Source organism: Xyrauchen texanus, chromosome 17 (genome assembly GCF_025860055.1).
Source record: "Xyrauchen texanus isolate HMW12.3.18 chromosome 17, RBS_HiC_50CHRs, whole genome shotgun sequence".
In the NCBI taxonomy this organism is placed as follows: Eukaryota; Metazoa; Chordata; class Actinopteri; order Cypriniformes; family Catostomidae; genus Xyrauchen; species Xyrauchen texanus.
In genome coordinates this window covers 36,552,335-36,571,361 of record NC_068292.1, presented here as the reverse complement: position 1 = coordinate 36,571,361, position 19,027 = coordinate 36,552,335, and the positions used below count along the sequence as shown (strand labels likewise).

General features: G+C 40.6%; 1 protein-coding gene across 1 annotated transcript in view; it reads left to right on the top strand.

The window, feature by feature from the left end:
* LOC127658027 (neural-cadherin-like) overlaps nt 1-19,027 on the top strand; it is a 177,180-nt gene that overhangs the window by 88,121 nt on the left and 70,032 nt on the right. Inside the window, exons 5-7 of the mRNA XM_052147094.1 lie at nt 4,971-5,082; nt 14,489-14,738; nt 16,300-16,442. Coding sequence (XP_052003054.1) covers nt 4,971-5,082; nt 14,489-14,738; nt 16,300-16,442 — 505 coding nt within the window. The remainder of the gene's footprint in view (nt 1-4,970; nt 5,083-14,488; nt 14,739-16,299; nt 16,443-19,027) is intronic.

Here is a 19,027-nt window from a genome sequence, read left to right as displayed (position 1 = left end):
TCTAAATGATCCATGCTATGCTATACACATTAATTTTATAGCTCTATAATCTTACTGTGACAACAATTGTCTCATTTATTATCTATGATTGTTCAGCAAATTAAACATTTGAAATAAGCACACACACATTGACTGACATTTTCCCCATACATGTACACTGTATTAATTAACAGAACTAAAGAAGAGACACCTGTTGTTGGTGCTTGACATTATGGTGGCATGTATAGACCGTTTCAAGCATGTAAAAAATTACAAAGGACTTTACTATTTCTGAAGCGCATCATTGATGGATCCTTTAAATAAGGCTCCAAGTTAACACATTTTCTCAAATAACCTCAAACGTTCACCTGAAGTGACTTATCTAGACGTGTTGCTGATGCTGATCATCTACCCAAGAGAGGTGATAAAACTGTATCATAGTTCAGACTGCTCACAATTATTACTTCAGCAGAGAGCTCAGACATATTGGAGAACTCCTATTATAATCAATGAAGCCGTTCAATGAAGCTGCCTGCGTGACCTGTGGACAAGTTAAGGATTTATGTTTTTGTGTTCCTAATTTGTTGTTTAGGATAAAAGTGTCTGCTAAATGTAATAATAAATTACTTGCGCAGCTTCATTCATTATAATGGTACTGATCTATAGTCACTTTCAGAGCTCTACCTATCAAACATGAAATTAGTTGGTATGAACATTGTTCACCTACCAGAGATAAGATGTGTGCTACAGTTGTTATTACTGCACTTATCAAGCTCTCACTTCACAGAAGCGGTTCATAAGTACATTTTTCATTGCTTTTTCAGAGATCTAAACTCTTTCATTTCTGTTAGTTCGAGGCATCCAGGGAGCATCCAGCCACCAAATAGCATAGCCCACATTTTAATAATATTTTATGACAATCGTATTAGTTAATTGTGTTAAAGTCACTATGATTGTAGTGCCTCCCACTGTTGTTTTAAATGAGGGTGTGTTCCATTCCGAAGTGGCGTTCCATTCCGAAGTGATCATCCCTATTCCCTTCGAAGACTTTACCATCCACTCTGAGAGCTTTGAAAAGGCTAAAAGGTGTTTGGCTCAAAAATGATGGTCATTCAGGACTCACATTATAAGTCATTTTTATTGGAAATTCTGTTTGAAGCAATCTTACAGCATGATTCATGATTGTTCTCCCTTCAAAGTGCCCTTCGGAGGGTGATTTATGCCATTTTGAACAAAGTCTGAGTCCAACAACAAGCAGGAATTGTTAAAGGAACAAAAAGATGTCACTTTCTTAAATCGTCTTGAAATGGTCTGTAGTGTGCATGTACGCATTGTTGTCAATCTTTCTCCATATCCAGCCCTGATACAATTTAACTTTTTTTTTTTACACACTTAAGGCATTATAACAGATAACAAACAGTATATGCATAAAGACATACACAGACACATAGACAAACTAACACACAGTTAGATGAGGCCATCCAACATGCCACAATGTGTGTGTGTGTGTGTGTGTGTGTGTGTGTGTGTGTGTGTGTGTGTGTGTGTGTGTTTTTTCATGTCAGCTGACATTATGTGACAAAGCTAAAGGCAGGTGACAAAGATTTGATGTATTGTTATTGATGTTATAAGAGAGGTCAGTGCATCCATCTGTTTGTGTCTGTGTTGCTCACACTATTATTATTCCATGTTGATCTTCTTTGTTTGGCAGAAGTTCTTCCACATTAATTGAGTCGCCTTGATGGACTTGGCTGAGAAACAATGATGTGTAACAGTGCTTGTGCCAGCACCAGTCACACACACATTTTAGACACTTGTCAGAGACACTGCCCCCTGCCAAATGATTACACCATCTGTGAAGATGACTCTTCTCAAAGGGCAGGCAAGAACGAAGAGACGAGACTAGATCAGTGGATAGAAAATGAGAGTAGAAAAAAAGAAAAGGGATAGCAAATTAGAGAAGAGACAAGAAGAGGCAAGACAACAAAAGATGAAATTAGACAAGAGACATGCCGAGGAGAGAGCCTAGATGAGATGAGAGGAAATAAAAGAGATGAGATGAGACTAAAAGAGAAGAGACACAACAAGATGAGATGTGACTATTAAGAGATGAGATGAGTGGAGAAAATATGAGATGAGACGAGACAAAACTTGAAGAAATGAGATCAGACTAGAAGTGAGGAGAAGAGAAGAAAAGAGGTGAGACAAGACAAAACTAGAATATATGGAATGAGATGAGAGAAAACAAAACTATAAGACATGAGATGAGACTAGAAGAGATTAGATGAGAAAACAAAACAAGAAGAAATTAGATCAGAATATAAGAGATTAAATGAGATGAGACTATAAGAGAATTGATGATGAGATGAGATGAGATGAGATGAGACAAAACTAGACGAGAAGGGATTAGATGAAAAGAGAAGAGATAAGATGAGATGAGAGGAAAAGAAAGAAACTAGAAAACTAGAAGAAATTAGATAAGACTAAAAGAGAATTGTTGATGAGAAAATACACTGATAAGCCAAAAACATCATTATCACCTTCCTAACATGCTGTTGGTCCTCCGCGTGCCACCAAAACAGCAACGCCATGATGAGGCATGAACTCTACTAGACCCCTGAAGGTGTCCTGTGGTATCTGGCACCAAGACATTAGCAGCAGATCCTTCAAGTCCTGAAAGTTGCTAGGTGGAGCCACCGTGGATTGGACTTGTTGGTCCAGCACATCCCATGTTTGATTGAGATCTGGGGAATTTGCAGGCCAGGGCAACACCTTGGACAAAATGTTCCTGAAACCATTTCTGAACAATGTGTGCAGAGTGGCAGGGTGTATTATCCTGCTGAATGAGGCCACTGCCATTAGGGAATACCATTGCCATGAAGGGGTGTGCCTGGTCTGCAACAGTGTTTAGATAGGTGGCACGAGTCCAACTGACATCCACATGAATGGCCAGACCAAGGATTTCCCAGCAAAACATTGCACAAAGCATCACACTCCCTCCATGGCTTGTCGTCTTCCCACAGTGCATCCTGTTGCCATCACTTCCCCTGATAAACGGCACACACATACACGGCTGTCCATGTAATTTAGTTGAAAAAGGGACTCATCGGACCAGGCGACCTTCTTCCACTGCTCCAAGGTCCAGTTCCATTGCTCGCATGCCTAATGTAGGCACTTTTGACGGTGGACAGGGGTCAACATGGGCACTCTGACCGGTCTGCTTCCACGCAGCCCCTATAGGCAGCAGGGTGCGATGCACTGTGTGTTGTGACACATTCCTCCCGTAACCATCATAAAAAAAATGTATTTGACTTGTCTTGTGCCACTGTAGACCTCCTGTCTGTTTGGACCAGATGGAATAGCCTTTGTTGCCCTCACGCATCGATGAGCCTTGGGCACCCAACACCCTGTCACCGATTACGAGAAATTATTGTTCACTTAACATCTAATCTTCTCAGACCTTGACATGCGCCCTTGTTAGGATATAATTCATGTTATTTGCTTCACCTTTGAGTGGTCATAATGTTTTGGCTGGACAGTGAATAACAAGAAGAAATGAGAAGAGAGACAAAACTAGAAGAGAAGGGATTAGATGAGATGAGACAAGATAAAACTAGAAAAAAAGAGAAGATATGAGATGAGAGAAAACAAAACTTGAAGAAACTGGATGAGACTAGAAGAGATGAGATGAGATGAGACAAAACTAGAAGAAATAAGATGAGACTAGAAGAGAGAGGAGATGAAAAGACATGAAACAAAATTAGAGAAGGAAAGGGATGAGATGAGATGAGATGAGATGAGATGAGATGAGATGAGGCAAATCTAGAAAGAATTAGATAAGGCAAAAAGACATTAGATGAGGCAAAACTCGAAGAAGTGAGATGAGACTAAAAGAGATGAGATAAGATGAGATGAGATAAGATTAAACAAAGAAATGAGATGAGACAAGACTAGAAGAGATATGAATGGACGAAGAGATGAGACAAAACTAAATGAGACAAGACAAGATGAGACTAGATGTGATGATATGAGACTAGAAGAGGTGAGATGAGGCAAGATGAGGTGAAGATGAAATTGAATGCAATGTGATGAGACGAGACATGAAGAGATGAGAGGAGACTATCAGAGAAGAAACCAGACAAAATAAGATGAGAAAAGAAGAGCAAGTATCTGTCTTCTTAGCGTGAGACAAATTATTAAATAAAGATGAGACTACTCTGAGCTCCTTCATCTCTCTTCAACCCCTGTTGTTGTTGTTAGCTGTAATACTCCTTCAACAGCAGACACCACACTCATTACTGTCATATTCAACCCCCAGCAGTTATGAAACAGACACATAAGTTTCCCACCAGAAAGCAAATTCTGAGGGAAGGTTGCAGAGAAAAAATATTCCATAGAACAGAGCTACACAGATTTTAGGCACTGGTCTGACTGCTTCAGAGCTTTATGAACAGTAACGTGCTGTATGTGTATGTGTAAGAAACCTTTTCACCCTCTTGGCAGGGCTGTTCCTCTGAGATAAGCTCTGCTGTGGGACTCAACCTTCACCATGACTAAAGTCCCACTGAGAACACTCATCCTGCTTCTCCTTTCTCTCTGTTCGGTCAAAGTCAAATCCTGTGCCAGTATTTTGTCTGAATGCTCCCATATCGCTGCACAGAGAGAATATATTTTCCATAAGCTAATTTACTATCATCTGAGCTTCGTCTGAGACCAGGCACAGAAAGGGCTGTACATACTGAGTTTGACTGTGGTTTATGTGTGTGTGTGTGTGTGTGTGTGTGTGGGGTGGTTGGTCACGTTTGCATTCAGTGGCTTGTGCCACTGCTTTGGCTTCTCTTTTTAATGCTATCCCTCTTTCTTACTCCCACATTTGTTTGCAACTGGCCACATAGAAAGAGAAAAAGACAAGTATGACCACACTCTAACCCATCATTTTTCCATATCTGTCCTCAAAATAATGTCTCTTTCTCATTTTAATTTTTTTGTAGATGGTAATTCACATCACAGATGAGAATGACTGCACGCCAGAGTTTATACACTCTATTTACAGTCGGGACAATGTTCTTGAGACCACTCCTCCTGGTACCTCCCTACTGCAGGGTGAGTATGTGTATGTCATTAGAAGTTTATGGAGATTAGTAATGTAATACTTCATAGAGATGACCCACTCACAACAAATACATTTTATGCAAAACAGAGAAACATAACACACCAATTCTGCTCCTCTCTCTATCTGTGTTCCACTCTCATTGACCTCATTTAGATGCACTTCATAAACCGGCTTATTCCAAGGTTTCTGCAGAAAGCAGCATTCTGAACCATCATGTAAACAACTTCTTTACAATGTTTAAGGGATTAAGAGAAAGAAGGTCAACATGCTTGGTCTGCAACTAACGATTGTTTTAATATTCCATTAATCTTTGATTATTTCTCAATTAATCAATACATATTATTCCCTGTATTTTTATGTATTTATTAAAAAAGACATAAATTATTGTGTGCTGTATAATGTGCACAAAAAAAGGTTTCAAATATAAATGTTACATTATACAGTTGAAGTCAGAAGTTTACATATACGTAGATTGAATCATTAAAACTCCTTTTTTAACCACTCCACAGATTTCAGATTAGCAAACTATAGTTTTGGCAGGTCATTTAGGACATGTACTTTGTGCGTGACACAAGTAATTTTTCCAACAATTACAGACAGATTGTTTCACTTTTAATTGACTATATTACAATTCCAGTGGGTCAGAAGTCTACGTACAAGTTAATTGTGCTTTTAAGCTGCTTGGTAAATTCCAGAAAATAATGTCAAGCCTTTAAACAATTAGCAAATTAGCTTCTGACTGGTGCACTGTGTTCTTTTTTTTTCTTCTACTTTTTGCACAAATTTCAATACCCAATTCCCACTACATAGTAGGCCCTCGACAAATCTCAGTTGCCTCCGCTTCTGAGACAGCCAGTCCATGCATCTTATCACATGGCTCATTGTGCATGACACTGCGTAGACTCTGCATGTGGAGACTCATGCTACTCTCCGTGATCCATGCACAACTCACCACGTGCCCCATCGAGAGCGAGAACCACTAATTGCGACCACGAGGAGTTTACCCCATGTGACTCTACCCTCCCTAGCAACCGTGCCAATTTGGTTGCATAGGAGACCTGGCTGGAGTCTCTCAGCATGCCCTGGATTCGAACTCGCGGCTCCAGGTGTGGTAGTCAGCATCAATACTCACTGAGTATTCATGTTGTGGGGGTGCTTTGCTGCAGAAAGGACTGGTGCACTTCACAAAATAGATGGCATCATGAGGAAGGAAAATCTCAAGACAGCAGCCAGGAAGTTAAAGCTTGGTCACAAATGAGTCTTCCAAATGGACAATGACCCCAAGCATACCTCCTAATTTGGCTTAAGGACAACAAATTCAAGGCATTGGAGTGGCCATCACAAAGCCCTGACCTCAGTCTGATAAATAATTAGCGGGCAGAACTGAAAAGCATGTACAAGCCCTACAAACCTGACTCAGTTCTGTCTGGAGGAATGGGCCAAAATTCTAGCAACTTATTTTGAGAAACTTGTGGAAGTCTACACAAAACGTTTACCAACTGTAACACACCCACTTCATTTTTGTTCACAGAACATGTTTGTTCACAGACACATGATCACGCACCCATCCATACATACCCCCACCACCCGACTCAGGCCAGAGAAATCTCCGGTCTGCCAACTCCTCCCCCATTTCGGGAGAGAAAATCATCGACAGCCATCTGCACCCGGGTCTGTGGATCACCTCAAATTTGAATGGCTGAAGTGCCAGGAACCAACGGGTGATCTGCACGTTGGTATCCTTCATATAGTGGAGCCATTAGATTGGGGCATTATCTGAGCAGAGGGTGAACGACTCCATCCACTGGACCGGATCGGGTGCCCCGTTTCTAGAAAGATCAGTCAGTGGCCTGGTGACGTCAGAGTAACTAGGCACAAACCTTCAGTAGTAGCCAGCCAGTCCCAGGAACTGCCTCACCTACTTTTTGGTCTTGAGCCTCGGGCAAGCCGCGATCTCTGTGGTTTTGTTAAATTGGGGTCACACCTGCCTATGACCCAAGTGGAACCCCAGATACCGAACTTCCACCTGCCCAATTGCACACTTCTTTGAGTTGGCCATGAGCCTCACCCTCAGATGTTCTCAGTTCTCAGATGTTGCATGTGCCGCCGCCAATCATTAATGTAAATGACGATATCATCAAAATTAGCGGTGGCATATTCTGTATGTGATCTGAGAATTTTATCCATGAGATGCTGGAACATAGTGAGGGGCCTGAACTAACCGAACAGAAGATTCACAAATTGGTGTAAACCTAACATTGTGGAAAACGCTGTTTTTCTTGGGAGAATGGAGTTAAAGGGATCTGCCCTTGTTAAATCCAGTGTTGAATAAAATTGAGCCGCACCCAACCGATCTTCTATATTGAGATATAGGAGAGAGAGAAGAAAGATATTCTGGATCGCTGCCTCCTGGAAATGCCGTCATGTAGTATTTGGCCAGTTGGATGGCCTCCTCCAGCGAGGCCATGTGGTGGCACTGGGCCCACATGGCCATACCATGATGATGCTGTGAGATGAATTGTTCCAGTACCACCAGGTTGATGATGTCCACTGTGCCACGGGCCCCCACATACACCTTAAGTGAAGTGTGATCAAAAATCACCACATACTTTGGTGTCTTGTGTGAGGCCCAGTTCATTTCAATTGGTGCCAGGGTGATTCTCACTACAGCAGAGTTCTTATTTGTTATTGAAGAGTGCCCAAGTGCTCCGGGGGAATCCCGGAGTGTGACATAAGAGGGAAATGCCACAATTGCAGTTCAATGCCATGGCATGTTGCAATGGAAAGTTAAGGAAACAAACACAGCAGCAACTGAAGTACAATTGGATATTAAAGTTAAGAAAAAAATTGTGAAGTCGCACTCAGACGATGTGTTCTTTTTTACACCAGTGTAAAATGGTAAATGGTCTGCACTTATATAGCACTTTTTTAACCTCAGCGGTTTTCAAAGCGCTTTACACTGTGACTCATTCACCCATTCACACACACAATCAGACACTCACACACCAATGATGTCAGAGCTGCCATGCAAGGCACTAGCCTGCCATTGGGAACAACTTGGTGTTCAGTGTCTTGCCCAAGGACACTTCAGCATTTAGAGTCATGTGGGCCGGGAATCGAACTGCCAACCCTGAGATTAGCGGCCGACCCGCTCTACCACCACAGCCGCCCCCTAATGTCACAGGGAATTAACATTGCTGATGAGAAAGCTGCTTACTGAGTATACTATGTATATGGAGTAAAGAGTACGCCGCGAACACAGCACATATACTGTATGTATTTTCTCTGTAGCAGCTTTCTCACAATAAATGGCTTTTTGGTGTCATCCTCTGTCTGTTGGTCTCTGTCTGTCTCCATCTATGTATCTGTCTCTTCCTCAGTCTCTAAGTCTCTTTCCTCCAGTGGTCATGCTCTTAAGGCAGGTGCTCTTGCTGTGGTCGCTCTATGGGGGTGGTTGTCTCTTCAACTCAGTCCTGTGATTATTAAATAATTTATTTAGCGCAGCACTTTCTGGTTGGTAAATGGATTGTAATCAAAGCCAGCTATGTGTCTACCAGGCACAGGAGCTGTTCTGCCACCATCTCCCTCTTTCTTTTTCTTCCTCTCCCTCTCTCTCTTCATCCTGACTTGCCACGTTATGCCCTCCTACTTCAACAGACTAACCACTGGTCGGAGGTTCTCAGTAGTTCTCTACAGTAGAAGTGGGATCGGCACAATGGCACATGGATGTGGAAAGGTGTGGGCCTCAACACCTCTGATAATCACAGCTGATAGAGGCAGGTGGCAGACTGAGAAAAAAGCGTGCCTGACCTCCTCCACTAAACACAAGCATTAATGGGAATGAGGACCTGTTTATCTCCCTGCACCTGCCCCAGCTGCGATCTTATCGCTGTAATTGAAGGTGTTTTAGAGGCTTTTTAAAAAATGAAATACGGTTGTTGTGCTTTGAGAAGAGGCTTGAGTGCATTAGTTATTTTAATAAATATTCATAAACCCTAATTAGTGGCTTACTAAGGCACGCATCACCTCAACTTTTGTGAACATAGCCCCAACCCTAAATATTAAACTTGGCATGCAACTCATCCTACGTCTTTGTGCTGTGAAAATTAATGATATGGAGTTTTATAAACTAGGTTCGGGAGGAGCAAGGTCATTTAATCCAACCTATCACATCACTAGAGTAAGCACATATAAACAGCCGCTTACCTCTACATGCCATTGAGTCTTCTGGCATTCCTCCACTTCCCCTTTCTCCTTCTATCTATTTATTAAGAATTATTTTAATTCCGAGGGGGGTATTCGAGCTCAAGTCAAGCCTCAAGCCACGAGCCCTTCTCCCAGTACAGCAAGCTACACACATGTACACTATCCTCTAAGCAGAATTACATTAACTTGCAAACTATGCTATTACAATTGTGCTATTACTCTTCTGAGGAAACTCGGATTTTCACATGCCGGAAAAAATTGTTGATAGACTTAGACTGAATGAGGGACCCTAGCCATGTCTAAGGACCAAAATATCAGAGGGGTATTTTGACTTGGGCCATTAAACAACCACCTAGAAAACAGCACAATTCAAAAACCACTCAGAATGCCTTAGCAACCACATAGTCATGCCCTGGCATCTACCCACAACATCCTAGAATTGAGGTGGTGAGTTATTCATGGCTTCACTTTTTTATATAATTGTTCAATAGAACATAAAACAAAAGCTGGTAACAACATTAAATGTACAGTATATTTACATATATTTATATTTATATATAAAGTTATTTAGCAGATGCTTTTATCCAAAGCGACTTACAAATGAGGAAAGTAAGCAATTTGTCATACAAAAGAGAATATATAAAAAGTATATATAAAAGTTTAAACAAATGTAAAAATTTACTTAGAGAAGTGTTGGTCTTTAGAGGTGAGCATGATCTGTACAATGTTAATTATTCATGATTGATATGTTTGAGCATATGCCAGTGCATGTAACTACATTCTTTTCATCTCTGAATTAATAGGGACTGACTTTATTAACAATCTCCATATCAAATGGTTATCTTAGTATTGAACAGAAGCTGATGAGCTGTGCACTTAGCGGCAGGGAGATCGTTCTCATCCAGCATTCAACCGTTTGATATCTGAAGCCTTCTCTACAGAATTACCAGTGATTAACGATTCCTTAATTTAGCCTTTGTTGTGCCCAAGCCTACAAGTCTGATGAAGAAGAAAGAGAGAAACAGTGAACAGAAGTGGGTAAGATCTGTCAGACTGCATGCTTTGTGAGGGAGATGCACAAATTTAGAATGGCAACTGCATTTATACAATTCAGATATGTTGACATATTGCTGTGAGAATTCAAAACATGCACTGTTCTTTTCATTCACCCGTTTCACTTTCGGCCATATGCAAAAAGAACAGTTCCTGCCTCTGATTCCAGTTAGCTTCTCTGTTTTAATGTTGTGCACAAAACAACATTCTTTTTCTGTCTCTGTTTGTGTCTTCTCTATCTTTTGCATCTCTCTCTCTTCCTCGCACTCGCAACATGGAAAAGCAGCAGGTTCACACAAACACCAGCTGGAGCTGTTATTTGCTTATTAAATATGTTCTGTTTTGAGTGGAAAAAAAAGTACATAAACATGCAGCAATTGTCGGCTGTGCAAAGCCACGTAGAAGGGAGAGAAGGTTATTATTGTTGTTTACCTTAAAAATGGGATTAGACAGTAAATTGGGTGCCGGCTTTTAATAGGCCCTAGCAGGAAGAGAAGTGCAGAGTGCGCTCCAATTATCGCACAAAAAAGTTCTCTGAGAGGATTTAGCACGCAGCGGATCAACTTGCCCAACCTTAGCCCACCTGCCTACCAGCCCCCCCTCTCTCTCCCTCCCAAGCTGCCTAACTGGTATGTTTAATTTAGCCCCGGGTCTCTCATCTGCATGCATTACATATGGTAATAGGTAGCCTTAAGAGACAGCATATTAGGGCTTGTATTTCCTAATGAACATTCTGTGTGAATCCTCACTGTAAGACCTCACATGTGTGCACCGCATGCATTGACACTTGTTTGTACATGTGCAGGAGGCTGACACCCACCCTTGCCCACCTGCAGCCAATAGCTGCAACAAGTCCTCCAGCAAAGCAAAGGAGAGAAAGACAGAGTGGGCACTAGCTGGAAATAAAGAAGGCTGCTGCTGTATATTGCTACATCTGTGGATGCTAGCTATTTGCCTTGAAGCTTAGAGGGCCATCATGTGCCATAGTAAATTAGTGTGCTGTCTGGTTGGGTGTGATGACAGCTTGCCTGCAGTATAATGATACAGGACCCTGACTTTGGCTGTGGGCCTAATGACAGCAAAGCCTTCCTCTGCTTTTACTTTTGATCTGCTCCAGTCAACATCAGCTTTTCGTCATGCCACCAACAGATGGGCACTTAAATTTATAAAATATAAACTGGCCTCTGCTACATAGTTTGAATTAATATTGGCTCCATTAATGTGACAGTGTGCGTAACTTAAAAAGCATTTACCATTTAGAAGTCCAACAACCGCAAATGAGATGTTTTTCCCATGTAATACTGTGCCCTAATTAGGTAAATCTCAAGACACCGGTCAAAAATATGTCTAGGTTATGTTTTACTCCATAATCCAGAAAAAGTATGTTTTGCAGAATTAGTTTTAATATAAAAAGTAACAAAAATGTTTTTACATCATTGTAGCATTTATTGGCCTGAATTTAAGTTATGCTGATTGTAATTTAGAAATATTGTGTTCAAATAGGATTTTCATTTATTATTGTATTACAGTATTACAATGAGATTTACAGTTATGAGAATGCGGACTTAATTCTCATAAAAAACAATGTCATTATGCAAAAACTCTGAATTGTTCCTAAAATACACGTCATTTTCTTGGTGCAAAATATACACTGGTGACCAAAAGCTTGGAATAATGTACAGATTTTGCTCTTATGGAAAGAAATTGGTACTTTTATTTACCAAAGTGGCCTTCAACTGATCACAATTTATAGTCAGGACATTGCAATTTGAAATACATTTTCAGAACTTCTTAAACTACTCCAAAGCGTTCTCATCAAAAAAATCCTCCATGTGCATCAATTACAACTTTGCAGATCCTTGCCATTCTAGCTGTCAGTTTGTCCAGATACTCAGGTGACATTTCACCATTTTCTGTAGCACTTGCAATAGATGTGGCCGTCTTGTCGGGCACTTCTCACGCACCTTACAGTCTAGCTGATCCCACAAATGTTTAAAGGGGTTAAGATCCATAACACTCTTTTCCAATTATCTGATGTCCAATGTCTGTGTTTCTTTGTCCACTCTAACACTTTCTTTTTGTTTTACTGTTTTAAAATTGGCTTTTTCTTTGCAATTCTTCCCATAAAGCCTGCACCCCTGAGTCTTCTCTTTACTGTTGTACATTAAACTGGTGTTGAGCGGGTAGAATTCAATGAAGCTGTCAGCTGAGGTCATGTGAGGCGTCTATTTCTCAAACTAGAGACGCTGATGTACTTATCCTCTTGTTTAGTTGTAACCTTCCACATCTCTTTCTGTCCTTGTTAGAGCCAGTTGCCCTTTGTCTTTGAAGACTGTATGTACACCTTTGTATGAAATATTCAGTTTTTTGGCAATTTAAAGCATTGTATAGCCTTCATTCCTCAAAACTGACTGACAAGTTTCTAGAGAATGGGGCGGCTGTGGCTCAGGTGGTAGAGCGTTTTGGTCACTAATCGCAGTGTTGGCAGTTTGATTCCTGGCCCACATGACTCCACATGCTGAAGTGTCCTTGGGAAAGACACTGAACACCAAGTTGCTCCCAATAGCAGGCTAGCGCCTTGCATGGCATCTCTGCCGTCATTGGTGTGTGAGTGTGTGTGTGAATGGGTGAATGATTCACATTGTAAAGCGCTTTGAAAACTGCTGAGGTTAAAAAAGTGCTATATAAGTGCAGATCATCATAAGTGCAGAAAGCTGTTTCTTTTTTTGCCATTTTGACCTAATATTGACCTTAAGACATGGTAGTCTATTGAATACTATGGCAACTCAAAAACAACCACAAAGACAATGTTAAGCTCCATTTAATGAACCAAATAGCTTTCAACTGTGTTTGATATAATGGCAAATAATTTTTTAGTACCAAATTACCAATTTTTTGTGATTAATCAAGGATGAGGTGATGGAGTGATGGCTGCTGGAAATGGGGCCTGTCTAGATTTGATAAAAAATTACTTTTTTCAAATAGAGATGGTGCTGTTTTTTACATCAGTTATGTCCTGACTATACTTTGTGATCAGTTGAATGCCACTTTGGTGAATTAAAGTACCAATTTCCTTCCAAAACAGCAAAATCTGTACATTATTCCAAACATTTGGCCACCAGTGTAATTTTTATTATCAGTGGTTCATTAGAATCACCCGACCAGGCACGATGAGCAACCGATAAATCTTGTCTTTTCCATGTTAATTTATTTTCATTGTGTTTAGCCACAAGACGTAAACATTATACATGTTTACATTATTTTAGTGTGATAAAATCCAGGATTTACCAGATTACAGGGTTTACTGGTGTTTAAATGATAAAGGTGTAATAGGCATGACTATTTGGTTGCTATTGGATATATCTTTACACAGGTAAGGTTAGTAAGCGAGTTAATGGTTAGTAAGCATGTTTAAATGGATAATGTTTACGTCTTGTGACTATATATTTGTAGCAGTATTTATGTGAATATTTATGGACTGGCCCCATTTACTACCATTTTAAGTGCCTTAATGTAATCTTTTTTTCTTTTTTTTTTTTATAAACGAAGGAAGAATTGCACAAATGCTGACAATTGAGCTTATATGAATGTTCCGGGTTCAATACAAGTTAAGCTGAATCGACAGCATAATGTTGATTACTACAAAAAATTTATTTGGCTCATCCCTCCTTTTCTTAAAAAAAAAGAGCAAAATTTAGGGTTACAGTGAGGTTACACTTCCATTGTAAGTGCCTCACTGGAACCAAGATTTTTGCTTTTTTAATGAAAAGGAGAGATGAGTCAAAATAAATGCTGTGATGCCACAAATGCTGTCAATTGAGCTCAACTTTGAAATTTGTTTGATTAGCTGTGATTTTGTTGGGAAAAAAAAAAATCACACACATGGTGACATTAAGACTTGTAAATGATAAAGTATTGCCCCATTTGGAACATTCTAGATCTAATGAGAACACGACTGTCTGAGAAAAGCATAGAAATGATGAAGAACTGACATTTGTTTGCCTGACCCAGAACATATCACAGCCAAGGTTGCCGTCGCAATAATTTCCCACTGTGTTATTGCTAGCTGTTTCCCTTAGTCAACATGACCTGATGGTTAACACAGTTCTTTCTCCCTTTCTGTCTTTCTTTGTCTAGTTCTGGCGAGAGACTGTGATACTGGCCTGAATGCAGAACTTTCTTACTTCATCCAGAGCATGGACTTTGACATCTCCTCTCAGGGAGTGGTGAGCCCCAGTCATATGCTGGATTATGAGAGACCCAACCACCTGTATGAGTGCACAGTAGTGGCTGTAGACAAAGGAACGCCCGCTCGCACTGGCACCGCCTCCATCCGCATCCGCATGGCCAATGTCAATGATGAAGCCCCTGTCTTTTCACAGACTATGTATGAATCTTTTCTTTAATGTCCTCATTTTTTTTTTATTATCTCTTTATATTCACGGCTCTCTGGAATACTTGATTCTGATTGGTCAATCACAGCAGTGTGCGGTTGGATATTTTTATATAAAATTTTTATAATTGACTGTTATCCCAGGCAACTGAGCTAGTTGAATGGTCTCTTTCTACTTGCATAATAAAACAATTTACTGTAAGTGCAGATTAATGTTTTATGCCCATTTATTTGGTAAATAACCCTTTAATAAGCCAGATAATGTACAGTCAGCCACAGTTCTTACCAGAATATAAATGCCTTTAGCAAAACCTCTTCGTGTGGGTCCTGATTGCCAAGTTGGTTTTATTTTGTGATAATTACCAGCTGAATGTACATTATTCCTTATATACAGTACATCACTATTTCTGTGAACCATAGCCATGGTCACCAGCATATTTTCGGTTTTGGATGCTGGTGTCCCAACAAGGCTTCTTAAACAACTTAACCAGTAAGACTTCCCTGGTAAACCAGCTTCACCAGAAGCACCAGGTGAACAGCTGGATATGCTGCCATACCAGTCAAACCAACAATAAACCAGCTCTAGCTTGCATAAACCAGCCTGGAACAGCATGGAAATGCAAGCTGGTCTAAGATAGTCTTTTCAGCCTTTTGTTCTTCATTTTTTTACTTTTTGTTGTCTTTTTTGTGTTCCACCCCAATTGACTTCCCAGTTTTACACTCTTTCTCAGTTGTATGAGTCACAATGGGATTTCAGGGGAAAAGAAGTGAGCAAGAGTTGGCCATTGTGCTGTTCGTCTCTATCATTTATTGAATGTAGCCAGAAGGAGAGGCAGACATTTGGTCAGAACCAGCAAAAAAGACAACAATTACAGTGTTGCTTGTGAACTTTTAAGTCTACACACACACAAACACACACACACTAAGTGCTCTATTTGAGAAAAACGTTTTCTCCCATGGTAGGAGTTTGGGAGAAGACATAAAGGATTTGGTGATGTATCATCATTAGAGCAGCAGTTTGTGTGTGTGTGTGTGTGTGTGTGTGTGTGTGTGTGTGTGTGTGTGTGTGAGTGTGTATTTATCACTTTGTGGGGACCAAATGTCCTCATAAGGATAGTAAAACCCAAAATTTTTGACCTTGTGGGGACATTTTGTCGGTCCCCATGAGGAAAACAGCTTATAAATCATACTAAATGATGTTTTTTGAAAACGTAAAAATGCAGAAAGTTTTCTGTGAGGGTTAGGTTTAGGGGTAGGGTTAGGTTTAGGGGATAGAATATAAAGTTTGTACAGTATAAAAACCATTATGTCTATGGAAAGTCCCCATAAAACATGGAAACACAACGTGTGTGTGTGTGTGTGTGTGTGTGTGTGTGTGTGTGTGTGTGTTTATGTAAAAATTTGCTCTGGTTCTTCTCAGAGCAGGGACTGCGTAGTTGTTTGTGTGCACCATGGGATACACTTCAGAGGCCTGGTGGGGGAAGCAGATGGTAAGTCTGTGATTTTCGGAGCTTAATCTGTCTGTCTCTCTGTCTCTCTCTCCCTCTTTCTGCAGCTATAAAACCTTCCTTTCGGAGGATGCTGGTCCTGAGACACTGGTGGCCATTGTGCACGCCAAGGACCCTGATGGGGACAGCGTAACTTATGCCATCACCGGGGGAAATGAAGATAGTAACTTTGAGCTTGACAATCAGAAGGGTGAGTGGAGTCAGAGACAGTATAAGGAGAAGAATATGGGCCACTCGTAGAATAACAAATGGGAGAAATTATAACAATCAGAATGGCAGCTGTAGGAAGGATAGTCCTGGCACTAGGCCAGACATTTAAATTCAGTCATTGTTTACTCACCCCTTTGTTGATATAACACCATTTGACTTTCTTTCTTTTTCTTAACACAAAGGGAAAAATTGTGAAACAATGATGTGCTCAGTGATGTCATACAATGGCAGTTTATGGTGACCACATCTTAAAGCTTCAAAAGGACACAAAAGTATAATTGAGAAGTCTAATAAATTATTCCTTGAGACTAATGATTGTAACGAATGCATATAATAAGCCAAACCATACCAAAATTGAATGTATTATTTAGTGAAACTGTTCACGGATCGCTGCTCTCCTCTGCACGTTCACGAGACTGCACGAGACCGGTAGTTCATGCAGCCTTCTGACAGAAAGGTGAACATTTTTATTGTTTATCTAAAAAAAAAGGTCTGCCCAGTGATATTAAAGAACAGAACACAACACAGCTGCACACAAACCAGAGAACCAAACTTACAAAACATGTCTGAAGAGTTTGTAGTCCAAAAATAGATGCATTTCTATGCCCAGCCTTATTTAAAAAAATGTTTTAGCCGGAGTACTCAATCAAACTGAGAGAGATGATTTTGGCCAAGAATGTCAGACCTACTGAATGTTTCACTGAGGTATTGCTCTCTTCTCTGACAGATATTCCTTCCTACACAATCTTCCGTTTGAATGAATATTCAGTTTTTAAAACAAATATGGCTGGGCATAGAAATGCATCTATTCTTGGACTACAAACTCTTTAGACATGTTTTATTAGTTCAGTTCTCTGGTTTGTGTGTAGCTGTGTTCTGTTCTTTAGTATCACTGTGGTGGAACTATTTTTAGATAAAACGTGTTTTCGTTAAAACGCCCCTCTTTGCCAGCAGGCTGCGTAAACTACTGGTCTTGAGCTGTCTCAGGAGCGCGCAGAGGACAGTAACTGTAATTCAACAGTTTCACTAAATAATACATTAGATTTTGGTTTGTTTATCATCAAACCTTATTGTATGTTTTCATAACAATCCTGAGTCTCATGGGATAATTCATTAAAGTTCTGAATTATATTTTTGCATCCTTTTAAAGCTTGAAGAATTGGTCATCATAAACTGCCATTGTGTGACATCACTGAGCACACATTTATTTTTTGTAATTTCTCTCTTTGTGTTAAGAAAAAAAAAAAAAGCAATATTGGGTTATAACAACACAGGGATGAGTAAACAATGACTGAATTTTAAGTTTTGGATGAACTATCCCTTTAACAAGGACATACAAAGCCATCAATAAACTGTTTCCTCTTTCTGTCTTCATAACACACACTTTTAATCCATCATTTAACTCTTATTTGTGAAAAACAAACACCCCTCTTGATGTTTCTGGTCTGTAGCTCTCTCCCAACGCACAGAAGCACTTTTTTGTGTGCACACTTCTGTGTGAATTGTTTGTCTGTTTTTATGCCTGCCTGCCTGTGTGCTTTCAGTAACAAGGTAACAGTTGTTTTTAGTGTTTGGTTTTCGTTTGTTTATCGTTTGTTTACCAGTACATTTTTGCCTGAGAGCTGGAAAACAGCAAAGTACACTGAAGCTCTCTCCTGTCTTATCAGCTTCTTTGCACGGCTGTTCTACCATCCAACCCATTAGAGGTCAGCGCAGAGGGATGGCCTATGGCTTCTGCACTCACAGTTGTGTTGAGTTTCCACTTTCAAGATGTAGCAGCACTTTTTTTTTACCCATAACCCCCTATTTCACAGTTTTTTGGTGAAAGTGCTGCCATTAGGAGCCTATTTTGTGAAATTGTACAGCATGATGCACAAAAACAGTTGTCTTTCTGTGGCGGGTTGAGCAAGAGACAGATATGGTGGGTGTGGCATCAGACCACGGAGAGGCATTCATTGGAAAAACATTAAACATAAAATGCTCAAAAGGGGAATAAAGTGTCCATAATAAAGGGGGATCTGGCACTCTCACTGTGAATGGGGCTATGTGAAGGATAGGTGGTGATTCAAAGGGTAAAGTCTAGGTATATTAGCGGCAGCGACGCACTCCCCTCTTGGATCCGGACGCAAGGAGCTGCAGCTTCCTCAAAGTGGCTAGGCTTCCCTGGGGCCGCGGCGTGCATAGGGAAGGGTGGCCCGGCATCCTGGCCCATCAGCCTTGATATGTGCTCCAATCCCTGGTGGTTCATCTAATTTGCACCAGGGGCTTAGGGTGCGGGTCCGACAAAATTTCTAACACTCGCTGGAACCAGCCCGCTCCATTTCTGGACCTGCAAGGACACTAGTGTGTGCACACAAGGAGATAGAAGTCAGCTCCCTGAGGAGAGGCGCTACACGTATTTATGGCAGCCACGGTGAGGCCTTATTCACATCACGTGCGCCTCATCATCCGCTGCCCAAAAGAGATTTATTAAATTGCACCACTCCTCTATCTTGCCCACTCCCATTGTGAGCTTGGCTGAAGGACGAACCTCAGAGGTGGGATGATGATGAAGAGAGGGAGGGG